The following is a 23,612-nucleotide window of genomic DNA, read 5'->3' on the forward strand; positions in this document are numbered from 1 at the left end:
TGACTATCCCTAATCAGTCCTTGCCTTTCAAAATACATGCAAATCCTGTATCTCAGGATTCCCTCCAATGACTTGCCCACCAACGAGGTCAGGCTCACTGGTCTATAGCTCCCAGGCTTGTCCTTACCACCCTTCTTAAACAGTGGCACCACGTTAGCCAACCTCCAGTCTTCCTCACCTATGACTATCGATGGTACAAATATCTCAGCAGGGGGCCCAGCAATCACTTCTCTGGCATCCCATAGAGTTCCAGGGTACACCTGACCAGGTCCTGGGGATTTATCCGCTTTTATGCGTTTCAAGACATCCAGCACTTCCTCCTCTGTAATATGGACATTTTTCAAGATGTCACCATCTATTTCCCTATAGCCTATATCTTCCATATCCTTCTCCACAGTAAACACTGATGCAAAATACTCATTTAGTATCTTCCCCATCTCCTGCGGCTCCACACAAAGGTCACCTTGCTGATCTTTGAGGGGCCCTATTCTCTCCCTAGGTACCCTTTTGTTCTTAATGTATCTATAGAATCCTTTTGGATTCTCCTTAACCCTATTTGCCAAAGCTATCTCATGTCCCCTCTTTACCCACCTGATTTCCCTCTTAAGTATACTCCTACTGCCTTTATACTCTTCTAAGGATTCACTCATTTTATTCTGTCTATACTTTACTTATGCTTCCTTCTTTTCCTTAACCAAACCCTCAATTTCACTTATCATCCAGCATTCCCTATACCTACCAGACTTTCCTTTCACCCTGACAGGAATATACTTTCTCTGGATTCTTGTTATCTCACTTTTGAAGGCTTCCCATTTTCCAGCCGTCCCTTTATCTGAGAACATCTGACCCGAAATCAACTTTTGAGAATTCTCACCTAATGCTGTTAAAATTGACCTTCCTCCAATTTAGAACTTCAACTTTTAGATTCCATCACTGTTTTAAATCTAATAGAATTATGGTCGCTGGCTCCAAAGTGCTCCTCCACTGACACCTCAGTCACCTGCCCTGCCTTATTTCCCAAGAGTGGGTCAAGTTTTGCACCTTCTCTAGTAGGTACATCCACAAACTGAATCAGAAAATTGTCTTGTACACACTTAGCAAGTTCCACTCCATCTAAACCCTTAACACTATGGCAGTCCCAGTTGATGTTTGGAATATACCCATCCAATTGCCTCTTAAATGTTGCAATTGTACCAGCCTCCACCACTTCCTCTGGTAGCTCATTCCATACACGTACCACCCTCTGCGTGAAAAGGTTGCCCCTTAGGTCTCTTTTACATCTTTCCCCTCTCACCCTAAACCTATGCCCCCTAGTTCTGGACTCCCTGAGGGAAAAGACTTGGTCTATTTATCCTATCCATGTCCCTCATAATTTTGTAAACCTCTATAAGGTCACCCATCAGTAACTGAGATCTCCTTACAAATTTGTTTCTCAATTTCCCTCTGACTATTAGGTGGTCTATAATACCATCCCAATAAGGTGATCATCATCATCCCTTTCTTATTTCTCAGTTCCACCCAAATAACCTCTGTGGATGTATTCCCAGGAAAATCCTCCCTAAGTATAGCAGTAATGCTATCCCTTATCAAGAACGCCACTCCCCCTTCTATCTTGCCTCCCTTTCTATCCTTCCTGTAGCATTTGTATCCTGGAACATTAAGCTGCCAGTCCTGTCCACCCCTGAGCCATGTTTCTGTAATTGCTTTGATATCTCAGTCCCATGTTCCTAACCATGCCCTGAATTCATCTGCCATCTCTGTTAGGCCCCTTGCATTGAAATAAGTACAGTTTAATTTATCAGTCCTACCTTGTTCTCTTCCCACACCATCGAGTTGCTCTCTCATTAGTGAGAGGTGACTGGTGGCGGTTAAACCTGAGGGCTCCTGTACCTCAGGGAAGGGGAAAGGTTGAGAAGGAGAGTCCTTCATGGTAACCTCGCTGGTGTAGGAATTCAACCCACACTGTTGGCATCACAGTGATTTGCAAGCCAAGCATTCAATCAACTGAGCTAACCAACATCCACAGCAAAGTGAAACTATTTCATCAAACAATAGCTCCCATCAGTTCAGCCCTTGTCGCTCAGAACTGACTAATAATCAATTGTTGTGGAGTTGAAACTGATTGCAAACACTGGTGGAGCTAAGGGAACGTAATTAATGGGACTGTGATGCCAACAGTGTGGGTTGAATTCCTACACCAGCTGAGGTTACCATGAAGGACTCTCCTTCTCAACATTTCCCCTTCCCTGAGGTACAGGAGCCCTCAGGTTTAACCACCACCAGTCACCTCTCACTAATGAGAGGTGTGGGAAGAGAACAAGGTAGGACTGATAAATTAAACTGCATTTTAATTTCAGTTCATCATTTGGAAGAACTGTTACCTATTCAAGATGCTTATTTTTGTCAATTCATTCTGGTTTAAAAGATGGATCTATGGTAAGCTACTCACTGGTTATTGTGATAGGACCTTGCCCCAATCCAGTCCTGGTGAATTAACGCTCATGGAAATCCATATGGCATTCAATTCAACCCAGAAAGACACTTACTGCAGTACGACACATGCCTGTTCCTGGGCATGTGTATCCGGTGTGTTTGGTGCTGCCACTGCTGGTGGTGACTGTACAGGCTGCCTCACAGTGCGATTCCTTTCCCATTTGTCCAGTTTCCCCTTAGCCTCTGCGAAGAGAGAACCAAAAGCAGTGCTGTCAGCTGGTATTGGGGTCCCTCACTTGCTGCCTCCCCCTGTTCCACCTCACAGCTGCTCCAGGCCAGTGTAGTCCAGCCGAGGGAGCTGTATGGCACTGTGTGGTCAGGGGGCATGGGTTCTATTTCCCAGAAATTCTCCGCAAGTGCTGAGTGCGCGGCTTTCTCCGAGCTTCTAGGAGGAATGCTGCGTCCGTTCTTGGCTGTGACAACGATGGTATCATGTAAAAAGGTGCATGGATCAACAGTTAACATTGGATGGAACAATGGACTGATCATCTGATCATCAAAGAGCAATTTTTCCAAAGTATATTACCTCTTGGCCCAGTGTTTTGGCGCATTCTGTCTTGTGGGAAATGGCATGATTATGGGATTACGGGAGGTGAGGTGTCTGGTCAGGTACTGGCGTGGATCAACACTGATGGATCTTTTCCTCTCCTTCATTTTCGTATGGTGCCTGTCTGCAGCTGAGCAAGACTCTGGGTGTCATACACAATCCCACTGTGAGGTCGAGAGTGTGATGCTGAAAAAGCACAGCAGGTCACGCAGCATCCAAGGAGCAGGAGAATCGACATTTCAGGAATAAGCCCTTCATTGGTTTATGCCTGAAAGCCCAATTCCCTTGCTCCTCCTGACCTGCTGTGATTTTTCCAGCACCACACTCTTGACTCCGGTCTCCAGCATCTGCAGTCCTCACTTTCTCCCACTGCAAGGTGCCCACATCAGCCACACCTCTGGGCCATTCACTGAGACCACCACAGCCTGTCTTCAGCTTGACTCAGCTCATCTGCTATAGAAACCATCATCCAAGTCTGGGTTACCTCTGGGTTTGTCTGTTCCAATGCACTCCTGGTTGGTCTCCCAAGGTCACCTGGACCTTTTGTTAGCAATCTCCTAACGTGCACCAAGTCTCATTCACCCATCATTCTCTGCTCAATGATGTACTCTAGCTCCTGATTAGGCAACACCTTCATTTTCAAATTCTCTGTCTTTGATTTCAAATCCCTCAATGGCTTTGCAACACCCGATCTCTGTAATCTCCTCAAACCCTATAATCCTCTGAGATATCTGATCTCCTCCAAGTTTGGTGTAAACAACTCCAGTTTTAATTACTCCACCATTGGCGGCCATGTCTTTAGCTGCCAGGGCCCTAAACTCCTCCCGCTCCTCTCTATCGCTCTTCTCCTTGTAATACCTATCTCTTTGGTCAATCTCTTGGCCACCATCGTAACATCTCCAAATGTGGCTTGATGTTAAATTTAGTTTGATTCCATTCCTAATGAAGTGCTCTGGGGACATTTAAGGGTGTTGGAGATGTTGTATGGTGTAAATACAAGTTGTTATTACTTATGTAGAGTAAATACTGCAAGAGTTAATAATCGGATTTAAACTGAATAGTTTCATTTCAGATACTTAACACAGTCTGGTCTTCCACCATGTGCCATTCACACCTCTCACATCACTGGATGTAAACTGTACTTTCAAAACACACCAGTGAAACTTGAGGACATGCCCATTTATTGTTCCCCTCTGTTTCTGTCCTGTAAAAACTTCCTAGACCACACACCAACTTGTATTTATTTCTAATAACAACATCGTCATAGTTCCTTTGATATATTGCATCTTAATTTTATCAAGTCTTCAGCACGGTGTCTTTTAACTTAGATTGTGAAAAGTTAAGTACTCAGTATTTATTCCAGTCAGTCCTGAGGGAGTGCTGCATTGGATGAGGGCCTGTATTTCCAAACCCTTTGCGCCCTGTTTTGCAATCCACACACTCACATCAAGTAACAATGGGGGGCCTCCTGATGTTCGAGAACACCACAAACCCATTCTCTGTCCCTACCAGATTTAAAGATTTGTGGATCCAAGCAACTAAATTCATCTGTTCTGCTTTTTCAAAGAAATTTTCTACTCACTGTATCTGTGCCTCTGAGAAATAAATCACCTTCCATTAAATTACAGTAGAAAGAATATTACTAAACTAGAAGAAAAGATTTACAGGTTGTTTTTTTTAGATTACTTACAGCGTGGAAACAGGCCCTTCAGCCAACAAGTCCACACCGACCCTCCGAAGAGTCCACCCAGACCCATTCCCCTTCACCTAACACTACAGACAATTTAGCATGGCCGATTCACCTAACCTGCACATGTTTTGGACTGTGGGAGGAAACCCCGTACAGACACGGGGAGAATGTGCAAACTCCACACAGAAAGTCGCCTGAGGTGGGAATTGAACCCCCCGGGTCTCTGGCGGTGTGAGGCAGCAGTGCTAACCACTGCACCACCGTGCCGCCCATAAAGGCCGCTTTGCTATAACACACATTTTGTTAACACAAATTTGCTATAACACTTCTGATGAATTGGGGACACTGTTTCTAAAGCACAAAGTTTTTAAAGCATGTATTGGTTATAATGTGATTCTTGCCCAATTAGTTAAAAGGTGTCGCTATTCCGTGATTTTCTTCTAACAGGGGGTTGCATGAGAATGGAGTTACCTGCCCTATAGCAGGACCAGCTGTCCTAGGTTGCTGCCTGGACAGGAAGGTTTGAGTTATAAGGAGAAGTTGGGATAGGCTGGGACCTGTTCACTGGAGCATAGAAGACTGAGGGGTGACCTGATAGAGGCTTCTAAAATCATGAGAGACATAGATAAGGTAGATAGCCAACAGCTTTTTCTGTGGTGGGGGAGTCTAAAACTAGAGGGCATAGGTTCAAGGTGAGAGAGGAGAGATACAAAAGGGTCCAGAGGGTCAACTGTTTCACACAGAGGGTGGTTTAGTGTTTGGAACAGGGTGCCAGAGATAGTGACGGAGGCGAGTATAATTTCTCATTCAAGAATCATTTGAATGGGTACATGGATGGGATAGGGATGGAGGGATATGGACCAAATGCAGGTAAATGGGGCCTAGTTTAATTGTGAAGACTGGGCAGCATGGAGAAGTTGGGCCTAAGGGCCTGTTTCCATGCTGTCGACTTTTATGACTGTATGAAATCCTAACCAACACTAATCTGCCCAAGCTACGAACTTGCCAGGTAACCTCCAGCCCACTTTATACTGCATTTTTGGGGCCATCGGGAAGATTTTGACATTTTATCTTTTAAACCCAAATCTGAATGATCTTTGGAGCCCCAGAATTTCTAGCTTTTCATTCCAAAATAATGCCCATTCAATGTTCCCTTCGGTTTCTGTCCTTCAAAAATGTCCAGACCACATAGCAATTTGTATTAATAGCAACATCATCATAATTCCTTTTATGTATTGCAATCTCAATTTTATCAAGCCTTCAGCATGAAGTCTTTTAACTTAGATTGTGAGAAGTTAAATACTCAATACGTACTCTGTAAATATCCCTTCCACTATAAGCCTGTATATTATGTACAATTACCCCTTAGTTTTCCTGACAAGATCCCTCTTTCCTCCTCTCCTGCTTGGAGCTGTTTAGTAACAGTGAGCAGTCTCTCCTCCAGAGCGACGATTGTCCGGGAATGCTGCCGGATTTGCTCCTTGAACTCTGCCAGCTCATCCAGGTGACTGCGCCTGTCCTGATCGATTTGATCCCTGAGGCCTTCGACCTCTGCTTTCTGACGGTTCTGCTGAGCTTCCAGCTCCTGATGCAAATCAACCTGCCGCAAGAGAGAGGGGTCACAGCAAAGGGGCAGAGAGATGCAGAAGTAACTGAAGGAAGTAGATAAAGAAGGGGGTTAACACAACACACTACAAGACATGAGTTAGTTTGTTGGAGGTCTTGGAGATGAATCTTAAGAACTGCAAACTAAATGAGTTTGACAGAGAGGAGTAGGGCATGGAATGCACTGCCTGCAACAGTAATAGACTCGCCAACTTCAAGGGCATTTAAATGGGCATTGGATAGGCATACAGATGAGAATGGAATAGTGTAGGATAGATAGGCATCAGATTGGTTCCACAGGTCAGCACAACATCGAGGGCCGAAGGGCCCGTACTGCACTGTAATATTCTATGTTCCATGTTCTATGAGGGGGGCTAGGCCTCAGTTCAGCCATCAGCAACTTTGGAAGCTGGTTCCCTCTCACTCTATCAATTCTGGGAGCTTGAAGCTACTGAATTGTCCATGGCAGATCCATGAGTCTTCCAGTCAAGCATTGGGAACAGCAAAATGCAGTGGTCAATACTTTGATTATTTGAGTCTGTTTACTCGTGATGCTCACTGTGCTTGATCGATTAAACTGAGGCCTGGATTGAGAAGGAGGAAAAGCTGTAGAAAGAGCTGAGGCCTGGAGTAGTTGTTTTAAAGCACTTTAAATAAAACCTGCTCTGCACTAGTCACCTCTGCACAGATTGGAGATGTAAACATAAACCATGCAGCAGTTCAAAAGGAGAATTTGTTAAATGAAGGGCAACATTCATTGCATAAATAAATACAGACGAGGAAAATCATTTGGCTCCGGATGTATTCAAGCTGCTGCTTAAATCATTCCAGGATTTCACCCTCTGTTATCCTACTCAGAGGATCAATGACACATGAATTGCTTTGTCTTTGACGCAAAGTTGCCTCACAAATCCTAAATTTCTCTTCTGGTTATTTGACCCCATGATCCCCCAGCTCTGTCCTACTCTCGTGCTTTCATTTCAAGTGACTTTCCTGATTTAGTGTTTCACGTAGGGAATTGGTTTAGCTCAGTTGGCTGGATTGTTGGTTTACAGAGCAGTGTGATGCCACCAGCATGGGTTCAATTCCCATCACTGGTTTGAGGTTATAGTGAAGGACTCTCCTTCTCAACCTCTTCCCTTACCTGAGGTCTGGTGGTTAAATCACCACCAGTTGCTTCCCTCAAAAAAGACAGCAGCCCCTATGGTCTGGTAAGACCATAGCAATACAACAACAACTTTCACTTATTTTCAGCAGAAAGCACCATGTTGGACAGAACATTACCTCAATCTTCCTCGCTCCCTTGAGTTCTTGTGACATGTTTCTCAGCTGCTGTTTCAGAGCCTCTATCTCCTGATCCTTCACCTTCATATTCTGTGAACAAGCACATACAGGAAAGATGGAATCATACACTCTGGGTCATTGTCACAGAGTCACACAGCTCGGAAACAGACCCTTCGGCCCAACCAGTTTGTGGTGAACATAATCCCAAACTAAACCAGACCCACGTCCTGCATTTGCCCCTTATCCCTCCAAGCTTTTCTCATTCATGTCCTTATCCTAATATCTTTCAACTGTTGTATCTGCGCCCACATCTACCACACCCACAGGAAGTTCATTCCACACGTGAATCACCCTCTGTGTATAAGATTTGCCCCATATTTTTAAAATCTCTCTCGTCTCACCTTAAAAATGTGCCCCTCAACTCTTGAAATCCCCCATCCCAGGGAAAAGACACCTATCATTAACCCTGTCTATACTCCTCGTGATTTTATGAACATTTATCAGGTCACCTCTCCTCCTCTTACTCTCCAGTGGTTAAAGTCCCAGCCTTTCCAGCCTTTCTTTATAACTCACACCTTCCATTCCTGACAACATCCGTAACCCTCTCCACCTTAATAACATCCTTCCTGGAACTGGGTGACCAGAACTGGACACAGCATTCTGGAAGAGGCCTGATGGCTCGGCCGTGCTGGGATTAGGAGAGTGAGACCCGCCCTTCCCAACAGGGGCTCCGAGAATTGTGCCTTAGTCCCAGTCTCATGTGTTATTCCTCAGCACAGATCCCCACCCTGTGCACTGCACGTACAAGGCTGTAGCCTCAGCTCTCATGTATCACTTCTAGCCAGGTCCCAGGGTATCCTGTACCTCAGGAATGGCTACCTCTCACCTCATTCAGTTCCTTGAGGCGCAGCTCCATTTCCTCTCGCTTCCTCTTCTCCTCCTCTGCCGCTTCTGTTCCCCTCTCTCTCTCCTGAGCCACCACCTCAGCCAGTTGCTGTGGGAAACACAGTGCAGCTGATTAAAGCCTCATCCATGGACTTGTGGCTGTCTGTTCACCACCTCCCCCGTCTGCCTGTAGGTGACCTCTGGTCTGAACTCTGACCCCAGGTGTACCTTGGGCTCTCAGTCTGCAACAGAATTGTTCCAATGCTGAAGGAGGCCATTGGGCCCATCGTGTCTGCACCTGTTCTGTCTACACTTGGAATGATTGCTAATTTCCTGCCTTTACTCTGTACCTCTGCACGTTGCTCCCATTTAGGTATTCACCTGGTGCCCTCTTGAATGTATCAATTAAATGTTACGAAGTCGAACACATGTTTACTTTAACATAGAGAGTGTTTCTGAATATTGAAGTAAATGTAAAGTGCAGGCTCAGCTGCCCTGTGACATCACCCACAACCATCATACACTCTGGGTCATTGTCACAGAGTCACACAGCTCGGAAACAGACCCTGCGGTCCAACCAGTCTGTGTTGAACATAATCCCAAACTAAACTAGACCCACCTCCTGCATTTGCCCCTTATCCCTCTAAACCTTTCTCATCCTAATGTCTTTCAACTCTTGTATCTGTGCCCACATCCACCACTTCCTCAGGAAGCTCATTCCACATGTGAATCACCCTCTGTGTACAAGATTTGCACCTACTTTTTAAAATCTCTCTCCTTTCACCTTAAAATGTACCCCCAATTGTTGAAATGCCCCCATCCCAGGGAAAAGACATCTACCATTAACCATAGGGACACATGGTGGCTCAGTGGTTATAGCACTGCTGCCTCACATTGCCAGGGACCCGGATTCGATTGCAGCCTCAGGCAACTGTCTGTGTGGAGTTTGCCCATTCACCCCGTGTCTGTGTGGGTTTCCTCTCACAAGCCAAAGATGTGCAGATTAGGTGAATTGGCCATTCTACATTGCCCATAGTGCACAGGGATGTGTAGGTTAGCTGCATTAGTCAGGGAAATGTAGAGTAATGGAGTAGGGGAATGGGTCTGGGTGGGTTACTCTTCAGAGGGTCAGTGTAGACTTGTTGGGCTAAATGGCTTGTTCCACACTGTTGAGATTCTAAGTTCTAATAAACTATCTAAACTCCTCGTGATTTTATGAACTTTTATCAGGTCACCTCTCCTCCTCTTACTCTCCAGTGGTTAAAGTCCCAGCCTTTCCAGCCTTTCTTTATAACTCACACTTTCCATTCCTGACAACATCCGTAACCCTCTCCACCTTAATAATATCCTTCCTGGAACTGGGTGACCAGAACTGGACACAGCATTCTGGAAGAGGCCTGATGGCTCGGCCGTGCTGGGATTAGGAGAGTGAGACCCGCCCTTCCCAACAGGGGCTCCGAGAATTGTGCCTTAGTCCCAGTCTCATGTGTTATTCCTCAGCACAGATCCCCACCCTGTGCACTGCACGTACAAGGCTGTAGCCTCAGCTCTCATGTATCACTTCTAGCCAGGTCCCAGGGTATCCTGTACCTCAGGAATGGCTACCTCTCACCTCATTCAGTTCCTTGAGGCGCAGCTCCATTTCCTCTCGCTTCCTCTTCTCCTCCTCTGCCGCTTCTGTTCCCCTCTCTCTCTCCTGAGCCACCACCTCAGCCAGTTGCTGTGGGAAACACAGTGCAGCTGATTAAAGCCTCATCCATGGACTTGTGGCTGTCTGTTCACCACCTCCCCCGTCTGCCTGTAGGTGACCTCTGGTCTGAACTCTGACCCCAGGTGTACCTTGGGCTTTCAGTCTGCAAAAGAATTGTTCCAATCTGAAGGAGGCCATTGGGCCCATCGTGTCTGCACCAGCTCTGTCTACACTTAGAATGATTGCCAATTTCCTGTCTCTATCCTGTACCTCTGCACGTTGCTCCCATTTAGGTAACCACCTGGTGCCCTCTTAACTGTCTTGAATAAACCACACTCCCAGGCAGTGCCTGATCTACACTTTGCGTCACACAGTTTGTTTTTCTCACCTCCCATTTGCTTGTTTAAAACTGTGTCTTGTGATTCACGATCCATTTGAGTGGGAAGAATCTCTCCTTATCCATTCTGTCCAGGCCCCACATGATTTCAAACACTTCCATCAAATCTCCTCCTAACCTTCTCCTCCCTCTCCAGAGAAAATAGTGCCACCTTCTCCAATCTTTCCACCCTTGATTGAAATGGCTCGTCCACTTACAGTCATGGAGTCATAGAGATGTACAGCAAGGAAACAGACCCTTCGGTCCAACTCGTCCATGCTAACCAGATATCCCAACCCAATCTAGTCCCATCTGCCAGCACCCGACCCATATCCCTCCAAACCCTTCCTATTCATATACCCATCCAAATGCCTATTAAATGTTGCAATTGTACCAGCCTTCACTTCCTCTGGCAGCTCATTCCATACACACACCACCCTCTGCGTGAAAAAGTTACCCCTTTGGTCTCTTTTATATCTTTCCCCTCTTACTCTAAACCTATGCCCCTTGAGTTCTGGTAACCCTGACCCCAGGGAAAAGACTTTGCCTATTTACCCTATCCATGCCCCTCATAATTTTGTAAACCTCTATAAGGTCATCCCTCAGCCTCTGACACTCCAGGTGGAAAACAGCCCCAATCTGTTCAGCCTCTCCCTATAGCTCAAATCCTCCAACCCTGGCAACATCCTAGTAAATCCTTTCTGAACCCTTTCAAGTTTCACAACATCTTTCCGATAGGAAGGAGACCAGAATTGCATGCAATATTCCAACAGTGGCCTAACCAATGTCCTGTACAGCTGCAACATGACCTCCCAACTCCTGTACTCAATACTCTGACAAATAAAGGAAAACATACCAAATGCCTTTTTCACTATCTTATCTACCTGCGACTCCACTTTCAAGGAGCTATGAACCTGCACTCCAAGGTCTCTTTGTTCAGCAACACTCCCTCGGACCTTACCATTAAGTGTGTAAGTCCTGCTAAGGTTTGCTTTCCCAAAATGCAGCACCTCACATTTATCTGAATTAAACTCCATCTGCCACTTCTCAGCACATTGGCCCATCTGGTCCAGATCTTGTTGTAATCTGCAGTAACCCTCTTTGCTGTCCACTACACCTCCAATTTTGGTGTCATCTGCAAACTCACTAACTGTGCCTCTTGTGCTCGCATCCAAATCATTTATGTAAATGACAAAAAGTATAGGACCCAGCACCGATCCTTGTGGCACTCCACTGCTCACAGGCCTCCAGTCTGAAAAACAACCCTCCACCACCACCCTCTGTCTTCTACCTTTGAGCCAGTTCTGTATCCAAATTGCTAGTTCTCCCTGTATTCCATAAGATCTAACCTTGCTAATCAGTTTCCCATGGGGAACCTTGTTGAACGCCTTACTGAAGTCCATATAGATCACACCTACTGCTCTGCCCTCATCAATCTTCTTTGTTACTTCTTCAAAAAACTCAATCAAGTTTGTGAGACATGATTTCCCACGCATAAAGCCATGTTGACTATCCTGAATCAGTTCATGCCTTTCCAAATACATGTACATCCTGTCCCTCAGGATTCCCTCCAACAACTTGCCCACCACCGAGGTCGGGCTCACTGGTCTATAGTTCCCTGGCTTGTCTTTACCACCCTTCTTAAACAGTGGCACCACGTTTGCCAACCTCCAGTCTTCCGGCACCTCACATGTGACTATCGATGATACAAATATCTCAGCAAGAGGCCCAGCAATCACTTCTCTACCTTCCCACAGAGTTCTCGGGTACACCTGATCAGGTCCTGGGGATTTATCCACCCTTACCCGCTTCAAGACATCCAGCACTTCCTCCTCTGTAATATGGACATTTTGTAAGATGTCACCATCTATTTCCCTACAGCCTATACCTTCCATATCACTTTCCACAGTAAATACTGATGCAAAATATTCATTTAGAATCTCCCCCATTTTCTGTGTTTCCACACAAAGGCCACCTTGCTGATCTTTGAAGGGCCCTGTTCTCTCCTTAGTTACCCTTTTGTCCTTAATATATTTGTAAAAACCCTTAGGATTCTCCTTAATTCTATTTGCCAAAACTTTCTCATGTGCCCTTTTTTCCCTCTTAAGTATACTCCTACTTCCTTTATATTCTTCTCAGGATCACTCGATCTATCCTGTCTATATGTGACATATGCTTCCTTCTTTTTCTTAACCAAACCCTCAATTTCTTTAGTCATCCAACATTCCCTATACCTGCCAGTCTTTCCTTTCACCCTGACAGGAATATACTTTCTCTGGATTCCTGTTATCTCATTTCTGAAGGCTTCCCATTTTCCAGCCGTCCCTTTACCTCTGAACATCTGTCCCCAATCAGCTTTTGAAAGTTCTTGCCTAATACCGTCAAAATTGGCCTTTCTCCAGTTTAGAACTTCAACTTTTAGATCTGGTCTATCCTTTTCCATCACTATTTTAAAATGAATAGAATTATGGTTGCTGGCCCCAAAGTGCTCTCCCACTGACACCTCAGTCACCTGCCCTGCCTTACTTCCCAAGCGTAGGTCAAGTTTTGCACCTTCTCTAGTAGGTACATCCACATACTGAATCAGAAAATTGTCTTGTACACACTTAACAAATTCCTCTCCATCTAAACCCTTAACACTATGGCAGTTCCAGTCTATGTTTGAAAAGTTAAAATCCCCTTCCATAACCACCCTATTATTCTTACAGATAGCTGAGATCTCCTTACAAGTTTGTTTCTCAATTTTCCTCTGACTATTGGAGGGTCTATAATACAATCCCAATAAGGTTATCATCCCTTTCTTATTTCTCAGCTCCACCCAAATTACTTCCCTGGATGTATTTCAGGGAATATCCTCCCTCAGTACAGCTGTAATGCTATCTCTTATCAAAAATGCCACTCCCCCTCCTCTCTTGCCTCCCTTTCTATCTTTCCTGTAGCATTTGTATCCTGGAACATTAAAGCTGCCAGTCCTGCCTATCCCTGAGCCATGTTTCTGTAATTGCTATGATATCCCAGTCCCCTGTTCCTAACCATGCCCTGAGTTCATCTGCCTTCCCTGTTAGGCCCCTTGCATTGAAATAAATACAGTTTAATTTATTAGTCCTACCTTGTCCCTGCCTGCCCTGACTGTTTGACTCACTTCTGTTCTCAACTGTACCAGTCTCAGATCGATCTCTTTCCTCACTTTGTATAAACCTTTTCTGCTCACTCTTGTCTCTGACACCTTCTCACATTTCACCAACAGCAGATGATAAGATAAGTGGTCTCTTACTGCCTGCTTCGTGTCTCCCTCTCTTTCTATATACAGGAGATACATTTCTCTATCTTCTAAGCCAATGTGACTGTGTCTCTACCAAAACAATTTTGGAAAATTAAAACCAATGCATCTTATTTGGGTTGAACTGAGAAATAAAAAAGGGATGATCACCTTATTGGGATTGTATTGTAGACCCCCTAATAGTCAGAGGGAAATGGAGAAACAAATTTGTAAGGAGATCTCAGTTATCTGGAAGAATAATAGGGTGGTTATGATAGGTGATTTTAACTTTCCAAACGTAGACTGGGACTGACATATTGTTAAGGGTTTAGATGGAGTGGAATTTGTTAAATGTGTACAAGACAATTTTCTGATTCAGTTTGTGGATGTACCTACTCGAGAAGGTGCAAAACTTGACTACTTTTGGGAAATAAGGCAGGGCAGTTGACTGAGGTGTCAGTGGGGAGCACTTTGGGGCCAGCGACCATAATGCTATTAGATTTAAAATAGTGATGGAAAAGGATAGACCAGATCTAAAAGGTGAAGTTCTAAATTGGAGAAAGGCCAATTTTGATGGTATTAGGGAAGAACTTTCAAAATCTGATTGGGGGCAGATATTTGCAGGTAAAGGGACGGCTGGAAAATGGGAAGCCTTCAGAAATGAGATAACGGGAGTCCAGAGACAGTATATTCCTGTCAGGGTGAAAGGAAAGGCTGGTAGCTGTAGGGAATGCTGGATGACTAATGAATTTAAGAGTTTGGTTAAAAAAAAGGAAGCATATTGTCAGGTATAGATAGGATAGATCGAATGAATGTTTAAAAGAGTATAAAGGCAGTAGGGGTATACGTAAGAGGGAAATCAGGAGGGCAAAAAGGGACATGAAATAGCTTTGGCAAACAGAATTAAGGAGAATCCAAAGGGTTTTTACAAAAACATTAAGGACAAAAGGGTAACGGGAGAAAATAGGGCCCTCAAAGATCATCAAGGCAACCTTTGTGTGGAGTCGCAGGAGATGGGGGAAATACTAAACAAGTATTTTGCATCAGTGTTTACTGTAGAAAAGGACATGAAATATATGGAATGTAGGGAAATGGTGACATCTTGCAAAATGTCCATAATACTGAGAAGGAAGTATTGAATATCTTGAAAAACATAAAAGTGGATAAAACCTCAGGACCTGATCAGGTGTACTCTAGAACTCTGTGGGAAGCTAGGGAAGTGATTGCTGGGGTCCTTGCTGAGATATTTGTATCATCAATAGTCATAGTGAGGTGCCGGAAGACTGGAGCTTGGCTAACGAGGTACCACTGTTTAAGAAAGGTGGGAAAGACAAGCCAGGGATCTACAGACCAGTGAGCCTGATGTCAATGGTGGACAAATTGTTGGAGGGAATGCTGAGGTACAGGATGTACATGTATTTGGAAAGGCAAGGACTGATTCGGGATAGTCAACATGGCTTTGTGCGTGGGAAATCATGTCTCACAATCTAGATTGAGTTTTTTGAAGAAGTAACAAAGACGATTGGTGAGGACAAAGTGGTGGACATGATCTATATGGACTTCAGTGAGGCGTTCGACAAGGTTCCCCATGGGACACTGGTTAGCAAGGTTAGATCTCATGGAATACAGGGAGAACTAGCCATTTGGATACAGAACTGGCTCAAAGGTAGAAGACAGAGGGTGGTGGTGGAGGGTTGTTTTTCAGACTGGAGGCCTGTGACCAGTGGAGTGCCACAAGGATCGGTGCTGGGTCCTCTACTTTTTGTCATTTATATAAATGATTTGGATGTGAGCATAAGAGGTACAGTTAGTAAGTTTGCAGATGACACCAAAATTGGAGGTGTAGTGGACAACAAAGAAGGTTACCTCAGATTACAATGGGGTCTTGATCAGATGGGACAATGGATTGAGAAGTGGCAGATGGAGTTTAATTTTGACAAATGTGTGGTAATGCATTTTGGGAAAGCAAATCTTAGCAGGACCTATACACTAAATGGTAAGGTCCTAGGAAGTGTTGCTGAACAAAGAGACCTTGGAGTGCAGGTTCATATTTCCTTGAAAGTAGAGTCGCAGGTAGATAGGATAGTGAAGAAGGCATTTGGTATGCTTTCCTTTATTGGTCAGAGTATTAAGTACAGAAGTTGGGAGGTCATGTTGCAGCTGGTTAGGCCACTGTTGGAATTGGTTAGGACATTGGTTAGGCCACTTTTGGAATATTGCGTGCAATTCTGGCCTCCTTCCTCTCAGAAAGATGTTGTGAAACTTGAAAGGGTTCAGAAAAGATTTACAAGGATTTTGCCAGAGTTGGAGGATTTGGGCTATAGGGAGAACGCTGAACAGTCTGGGGCTGTTTTCTCTGGAGCGTTGGAGGCTGAGGGGTGACCTTATAGAGGTTCACAAAATTATGAGGGGCATGGATAGGGTAATTAGACAAAGTATTTTCCCTGGGATGGGGGAGTCCAGAACTAGAAGGCATAGGATTAGGGTGAGAGGGGAAAGATATAAAAGAGACCAAAGGGACAACTTTTTCACGCAGAGGGTGGTACGTGTATGGAATGAGCTGCCAGAGGAAGTGGTGGAGGCTGGTACAATTGCAACATTTAAAAGGCATTTGGATGGGTGTATGAATAGGAAGGGTTTGGAAGGATATGGGCCGGGTGCTGGCAGGCGGGACTAGATTGGGCTGGGATATCTGGTCGGCATGGACAGGTTGGACCGAAGGGTCTGTTTCCATGCTGTACATCTCTATGACTCGATGACTAGCCACTATCAAGATCCAAGAATGAAATCCACGTGGTCTCTAAATAACAGTGTGTACTGGACACTGCTCACCAGACTCTCTTCTGCTGCCATCACAGCAACTTCCCAAATGTTCCTGATACCGAGGCAACTGTGGCTCTTACTGAGTGATCTGTGGTACATGCACATATTCCATTCAGATTTAATTTCTCCTGCATTGTTGCTCAATCTGTAAATCCCTGCCAGGATAACTGCGCCTGATCACTGATGGCCTCCTGCCTCTGCTTCCTGGTTATGATTGGCTACGATCAGGATCAGGTTTAGCAGCAATGCCATCACAATTAACAATATGTCAGCATTGGACTGGGGTGTCCAAAGTTCAAAATCACACAGCACCAGGTTATAGTCCAACAGGTTACATTGGAAGCACTAGCTTGTGGAGCACTGCTCCTTCATCAGGTGGTTGTGGAGCATAAGATCATAAGACAGAAAACTTATAGCAAAGGTTTACAGTGTGATGTAACTGAAATTATATATTGAAAAAGACCTGGATTGTTTGTTAAGTCTCTCATCTTTTAGAATGACCACGTTGGTTTCAGTTCTTTCACATGTAAATCACAGAGCTTCCTTAAAGTTACATTTTCAAGTGAACTTTAACAATTGGTGTCATGTTGGCCTAGATAATGCATTGAAAGTATGAGCTACCCTGTGTGAGACTGTGTGCCACAATGTTCAGGCTGATTCTAATCTAAAATACAGATTTACAGAATCTTACATGATTCAGGCATTTTTGAGCAAAGTAAAATGCAATTCTGCAAGTACAAATTCACCCCACAAACTTATATGCGTATGTGTGCATGTGTATGTATGTGTGTGTGATTGTGTATGTGTGTGTATATGTGTGTGTGTGATTGTGTATGTGTGTGTGATTGTGTATGTGTGTGTGTATGTATGCGTGTGCGATTGTGTATGTGTGTGTGTATGTGTATGTGTGTGTGTATGTGTGTGTGATTGTGTATGTGTATGTATGTGTGTGATTGTGTATTTGTGTGTGTGAGTGATTGTGTATGTGTGTGTGTATGTATGTGTGTGATTGTGTATGTGTGTGTGTGATTGTGTATGTGTGTGTATGTATGTGTGTGTGATTGTGTGTGTATGTGTGTGTGTGATTGTGTATGTGTGTGTATGTGTGTGTGATTGTGTATGGGTGTGTGTATGTATGTGTGTGATTGTGTATGTGTGTGTATGTGTGAGTGACTGTGTATGTGTGTGTGTGATTGTGTATGTGTGTGTCGGGGGGGATTATGAGTGTCTGTGAGAGAGTGTATATGTGTGTGAGTGTGGGTGTAAAGGGGGTATAAGTCTGTGAGAGGGTGCGTGTGTGACTGTAGGAGTGTATTTGTCTCTCATATATTCACACATACACTCCCATACTCACACGTGCACCCTCTCACAGACATATACCCCCCTGCACTCACACTCACACACACACACTCTCTCTCACAGACACTCATAACCTCCCACCCCCACACACAACCATGCACACATTCACATATATGTTAGGGGGGTGAATTCGTACTTGCAGAATTACATTTTACTTTGCTCAAAAACTGCATGAATCCATATAAGATTCTATAAATCCATATTTTAGATTAGAATCAGTCTGAACATTGTGGCACAAGATAGTCTCACACAGGGTAGCTCACACCTTCAATGCATTATCTGGGCTGACATGACACCAATTGTTAAAGTTCACTTGAAAATGCAACTTTAAGGAAGTTCTGTGATTTACATGTGAAAGAACTGAAACCAACATGATCAATCTAAAAGATGAGAGACTTAACAAACAATCCAGGTCTTTTTCAATATATAATTTCAGTTACATCACACTGTAAACCTTTGCTATAAATTCTGTGTCTTACGATCTTATACTCCACAACCACCTGATGAAGGTTACTAGCTTTTGGAGTGCTGCTCCTTCATCAGCGGCACTCTGAAAGCTAGTGCTTCCAAATAAACCTGTTGGACTATAACTTGGTGTTGTGTGATTTGTAACTTTGTACACCCCAGTCCAACACTGGCATCTCCAAATCATGACCTGATGAAGGAGCAGCGGTCCAAAGGTTGGTGCTTCCAAATAAACCTGTTGGACTATAACCTGGTGTTGTGTGATTTCTAACTTTATACACTTAACGCTGTTTCACACTCATGCAGGTATTGTCAGAGGTCTTCCCAGCAACAAATACTGCCTTCGGGGCAACGACATAGCGAGGTGGTGCCTTATAGGATTGGTGCAGCACCCCAGACTTGATTAATTCAAATCCCACCCACAGAAACAGAGTCATCAAATGACTGACAGGCAATTCCAGGTTACATTGTGGCCTGATACAGCTCAGTGATATGATTCCTGACACTCATGGGGAAGAGACACATTCGTGGGATGGATACCGATGTGAAAAAAAATGAGCTGCACTGGGATGAAACCTTGGGAACACACAGACCGATTCCAGCATCACAGCAGAGACTGCTCACCTGGTCATGCCTTTCCTGAACCTCTGCCTGTGAATGCCTTATCTCCTCTGCCATTTGTTGTTCCCACTCTGCCTTCAGCTCATTTAGCAGCTCCTTGCTCTGTCTCTCCCAGGATCTCTGCTCCTGATCCGACTGTCCCTGGGGTGACACATTCAGGCTGTTAGGTTGCATAGGGTTAAAAGCCAGGTTGCAATATACCAGATTCTGGATTAGTGGTGCTGGAAGAGCACAGCAGTTCAGGCAGCATCCGAGGAGCAGTAAAATCGATGTTTCGGGCAAAAGCCCTTCATCAGCAATAAAGGCAGTGAGCCTGAAGCGTGGAGAGATAAGCTAGAGGAGGGGGGGTGGTGGGGAGAAAGTAGCATAGAGTACAATGGGTGAGTGGGGGAGGGGATGAAGGTGATAGGTCAGGGAGGAGAGGGTATACCAGAAGTGAGCTGGAAGTCCTGGAGGTAATGATTAATCTCCATGACACAACTACAGGCAGCAATATCCTCCGGTATGAAAAACAATCGCCTCTTTCTTCTACCATTTTCAACTGTTGATTATAAAAATATTGAGAGCTGGGGTAAAGGCTATTTGACTGGTGGAGGCAGTCAGATGCATGAAGCCATGAAATTAAAACCTAGAGCAGAGTTGGCAAGTCAGGCTTATAATTTGCCTTCGAATCCTGAGGGAACATTCTGGAATATTGCTGGCCCAGGCACCTTACTGATTTTAGAAATCATCTGTCGATATATGACATTAATGGGAAGGCAATGGCCTCATGGGATTATCACTGGACTTTTAACCCAGAGACCCAGGTAATGTTCTGGGGAACCAGGCTGAAATCCTGCCATGACAGATGGTGGAATTTGAATTCAATAAATATCATTAAGAGTGATTGTTTGGAAAAAACCCATCTGGTTCACTAATGCCCTTTAGGGCAGAAAACTGCCAGCCTTACCAGGTCTGGCCCACATGTGACTCCAGAGCACATGGCAATGTGGTTGACTCTTAGTTATCTTATGGACAATGAGTGCTGGCCTAGCCAGCTATATCATCACCCCATGAATGAGTTTTTAAAAATAACTGCAGCCTCAGTCTCAATATCTCAGTGAGTAACTACACTGCCAGTCTGGAACAGAGGCAGAAAATCCCGAGAGGACTCCGGTTCTGTCCAAGGTCTGTGGGGAGAAGCTGCTTGTCTGTTGGGTCAGCAAGGCAGATCACTAACTGGGTCTGAGAGAGACAGAACAATCACATATGCACAAACATAAACATTTCAGCTCCTGTGCTGAAAAATGTCAGGGCACTGGGTGAGGACCGATACTATGTATGCATTGGTTCCTGGCTGCTGTGTGAGTCCATGGATTGGTTCCTGTTTATGAAGAGGGGTGCATTATCGATTGCTGGCAAAGGGCTTTCCCGGTCTTCTGGAATCCTCACATGATACCTGCAATGTCTTTATCTGCTCCTCTGTCCCATAAAGCTTCGCCTGCAGCTGCTGCAAGTATCCAATCATTCCTGCAAAGATACAAAATGGAACCGGCTGACATTACCCCCATTCGAAATAATGGTGCATTCTTCACCTTCAGCCCTCTGCCCTATCAAGTCCCAGATTAGTCACAGGGTAAGTTGGCAGATCCCTCAAAACTGTCCTGCCCTACTTGGAGAAGGGAACTTCACAACAACCATGGTGGCACAGTGGTGAGCACAGCTGCCTCACAGCGCCAGAGACCTGGGTTCAATTCCCGCCTCAGGTGACTCTCTGTGTGGAGTTTGCATGCTCTTCCATTGCCTGCATGGGTTTGCTCCGGTTTCCTCCCACAATCCAAAAATGTGCAGGTTAGGTGAATTGCCATGCTAAATTGTCTGTAGTGTTAGGTGAAGGGGTAAATGTAGGGGAATGGGTCTGGGTGGGTTACGCTTCGGTGGGTCGGTGTGGATGTGTTGGGCCGAAGGGCCTGTTTCCGCATTGTAAGTAATCTAATCTAATTTCCAACAAAAGAGAATCTAACCCCTGGCCCTTGGGGTGTTCAATGGCATTAGCATCACGCAATCTCCCACCATCAACATTCTGTGTGTTATCATTGACCAGAAATGGGATTGGCTATATAGACGCTGTGGCTGCAAGAGCAGGTTAATGGCTGGGAATTGTGTGGTTTCACATAGCTCACCTCCGGACTCCCCAAAACAACTCCAACATTCACTCGGTATAAGTCAGGAGTGTGACAGAATATGGTCCACTTGCCTGGATGAGTGCAGGCCCATCAACATTCAAGGAATTCAACTCCTTTCAGGACAAAGCAGCCCAGTTGGTTGTCATCTCTTCCACCACCTCCAATATTCACTCCCTTGGCCAATAACACACAACAGCAATATGGTGTACCATGTGCAGGGTGCACTGAAGCAACTCATTAAGCAACTCTTAACAGCACCTTCCATACCCATGATGATGACAGCAGATGCAAGGGAACATCTCCAAGTTACATAGATCCTGACTTTATTGTCAGAGGGTCAAAATCCTGGAACTCCCTCCCTAACATGTGGACTGCAATAGTTCAAGCGAGTTTCTCAACCATCTGTTCAAGGGTAATCAGGGATGGTTAATAAATGACAGCAATGACCACCACCCAAGAACAAATTGTTAAAAAAAACCATTGTTCCAAATGTGGTTTTCAGGAGTGGTTTATGTTGCAGTGATAATGAGAATGGGGGCAAAGTAACAAGCTCTATTAAGGGTTACTACAGTTCATCTACTTATAGGTTTAAACAACTTTTGTCCAATAAATCAGTTTATGATTTGCAGAGTAGAAAAGATCTCTTTCAGGTTTTTCACCTGTCCAGGACCCAACACTCTCCCAGAATGGGATGCGGTTTTAACCAAATTCCCAAGGGTTGACATCGCAATGGCAGATACCCTGGGACACCAGCCCACTCCAGTGTTAATGAACAATGCCATCACCTCCTTCATAGCTGGATGTATCTATCCCTATATCCAATAGGCTCTGCTCTGACTGCTGTTGCCACGACAACGTGAGGCTTAAAATGCCAGCGACCGCTTTCTGTACCCAAAGAAGGTTCTGATCAACGGAGAGTTCTTGGAGCATCTCAAGCTCTTCCTTCACACGGTTCCCAAAGTCAGTCTGCAGACGGGCCTGGTGATAAATACAATTTACAGCCTGTGTTAGGAAAGCCCAGTCACTCCTAGCAACACAACTCTGGAATCTGTGGAAGGTGGAAATAGCTGAGGTGAAAATGTGAAGGGAAAGTCTCCAAGAGACAGCCTGACAATGGGAATTAGAGCTGTGACATTGTCTACACAATCATCTAAAACACTAGGTAGCTCAGAAGATACTAACTGTGATGGCAGCAATCGCTGCTCATATAATCCCTGACCCTAACTATGATGTTCAACCACATGGAGGAGATAAGGTTGTCCCTTCTAACAAACTAGGAAAGTGTTAAGTCTTGACGTTGCACAATGCTTTCCAATATGTGACTGGACGTCATCATTTATATACAGAGGAACTTTAATTATCCAGTATTTGATTAACCGAATGAATTACTCCCTGCGCGTGCCCTTCAGATAATTGAGGTTCCTCAATTTCCATCAACATCAAGGAAACAAGGGGTAACCCTTTCATATCAATCCAATATCCATTCCAATGAATGACATTCCTGGAGGTGATCCTGGAATGATGAGCTGTCTTTGGATAGATGCCCTGAGGTAGGGAACCAGCTGGCAATGAGCATTGACCTTCTGGAGCAGGTCAACAGGTTGATGGGACTGTCACATCCCTCTGTTGTTGCTCATTTGACAATCTGTGACTGCCTTCCATATTCAGTTGGGCTATTCACGTTTTTTGGCCTGCACTGTCACACAGAAGCTCACAGGAAGTGTAAACCATCCATTTGTAATGGCTGCAGCTCAGTTGGAATCACAAATTCGTGGGTTTAAGTCCCACTCTGGGGCATGAGCACGAGAATTAAGACTAACACTTGCTGTGCTGTACCGAGGGAGTGCTGCTCTGTCAGCGGTGCTGTCTTTTTGATGAGACAGTAAAGCAGGACCCCATCTGACTGTTCGAGTGGATGTAAATGTTATTTCGAAGAGGAGTAGGGGATTTATCCCTAGTACCCTGGTTAATCCCTCAATCAATGGCACACACAATAAAGATTTATCTGTTCATTACTCAAATTGTGTATGTGGGGGTTTTCTTTGTGCAAGTTGCATGATTCTTATATTAATTTGATTATATAAATAGATAAGTACTTCAATTAATTGTAAAGCATCTTGAGACATCTAGCGGTCTTCCACTATATAAATTCAAATCTTTCTGTATTGATGCTGGTTGTTCTGGATCAGCTTGGAGACATTTGAATGTCAGCCACACCCACTACCTGGAGCCTGGGAAGATGACCTGGAAAACTTATGTTAGGTAAGGGCAATAATAAAGGGATATGGAACCCCAGTGGGCAGATGGATTTGACATATAGGCCCACCATGAATGGTGGAACAGATTCCAG

General features: G+C 44.7%; 1 protein-coding gene across 1 annotated transcript in view; it reads right to left on the bottom strand.

Annotated features, from left to right (window-relative positions):
- The window catches only part of LOC140487119 (forkhead-associated domain-containing protein 1-like), a 250,670-nt gene that overhangs the window by 183,647 nt on the left and 43,411 nt on the right, over positions 1 to 23,612 (bottom strand). The window contains exons 14-21 of the mRNA XM_072586640.1: positions 22,048 to 22,240; positions 20,536 to 20,606; positions 19,101 to 19,238; positions 10,117 to 10,224; positions 8,506 to 8,613; positions 7,620 to 7,709; positions 6,093 to 6,330; positions 2,547 to 2,676 (exon numbers count right to left, since the gene is read on the bottom strand). Coding sequence (XP_072442741.1) covers positions 2,547 to 2,676; positions 6,093 to 6,330; positions 7,620 to 7,709; positions 8,506 to 8,613; positions 10,117 to 10,224; positions 19,101 to 19,238; positions 20,536 to 20,606; positions 22,048 to 22,240 — 1,076 coding nt within the window. The remainder of the gene's footprint in view (positions 1 to 2,546; positions 2,677 to 6,092; positions 6,331 to 7,619; positions 7,710 to 8,505; positions 8,614 to 10,116; positions 10,225 to 19,100; positions 19,239 to 20,535; positions 20,607 to 22,047; positions 22,241 to 23,612) is intronic.

The sequence above is a fragment of the Chiloscyllium punctatum genome, chromosome 16 (assembly GCF_047496795.1).
Source record: "Chiloscyllium punctatum isolate Juve2018m chromosome 16, sChiPun1.3, whole genome shotgun sequence".
Lineage (NCBI taxonomy): Eukaryota > Metazoa > Chordata > Chondrichthyes > Orectolobiformes > Hemiscylliidae > Chiloscyllium > Chiloscyllium punctatum.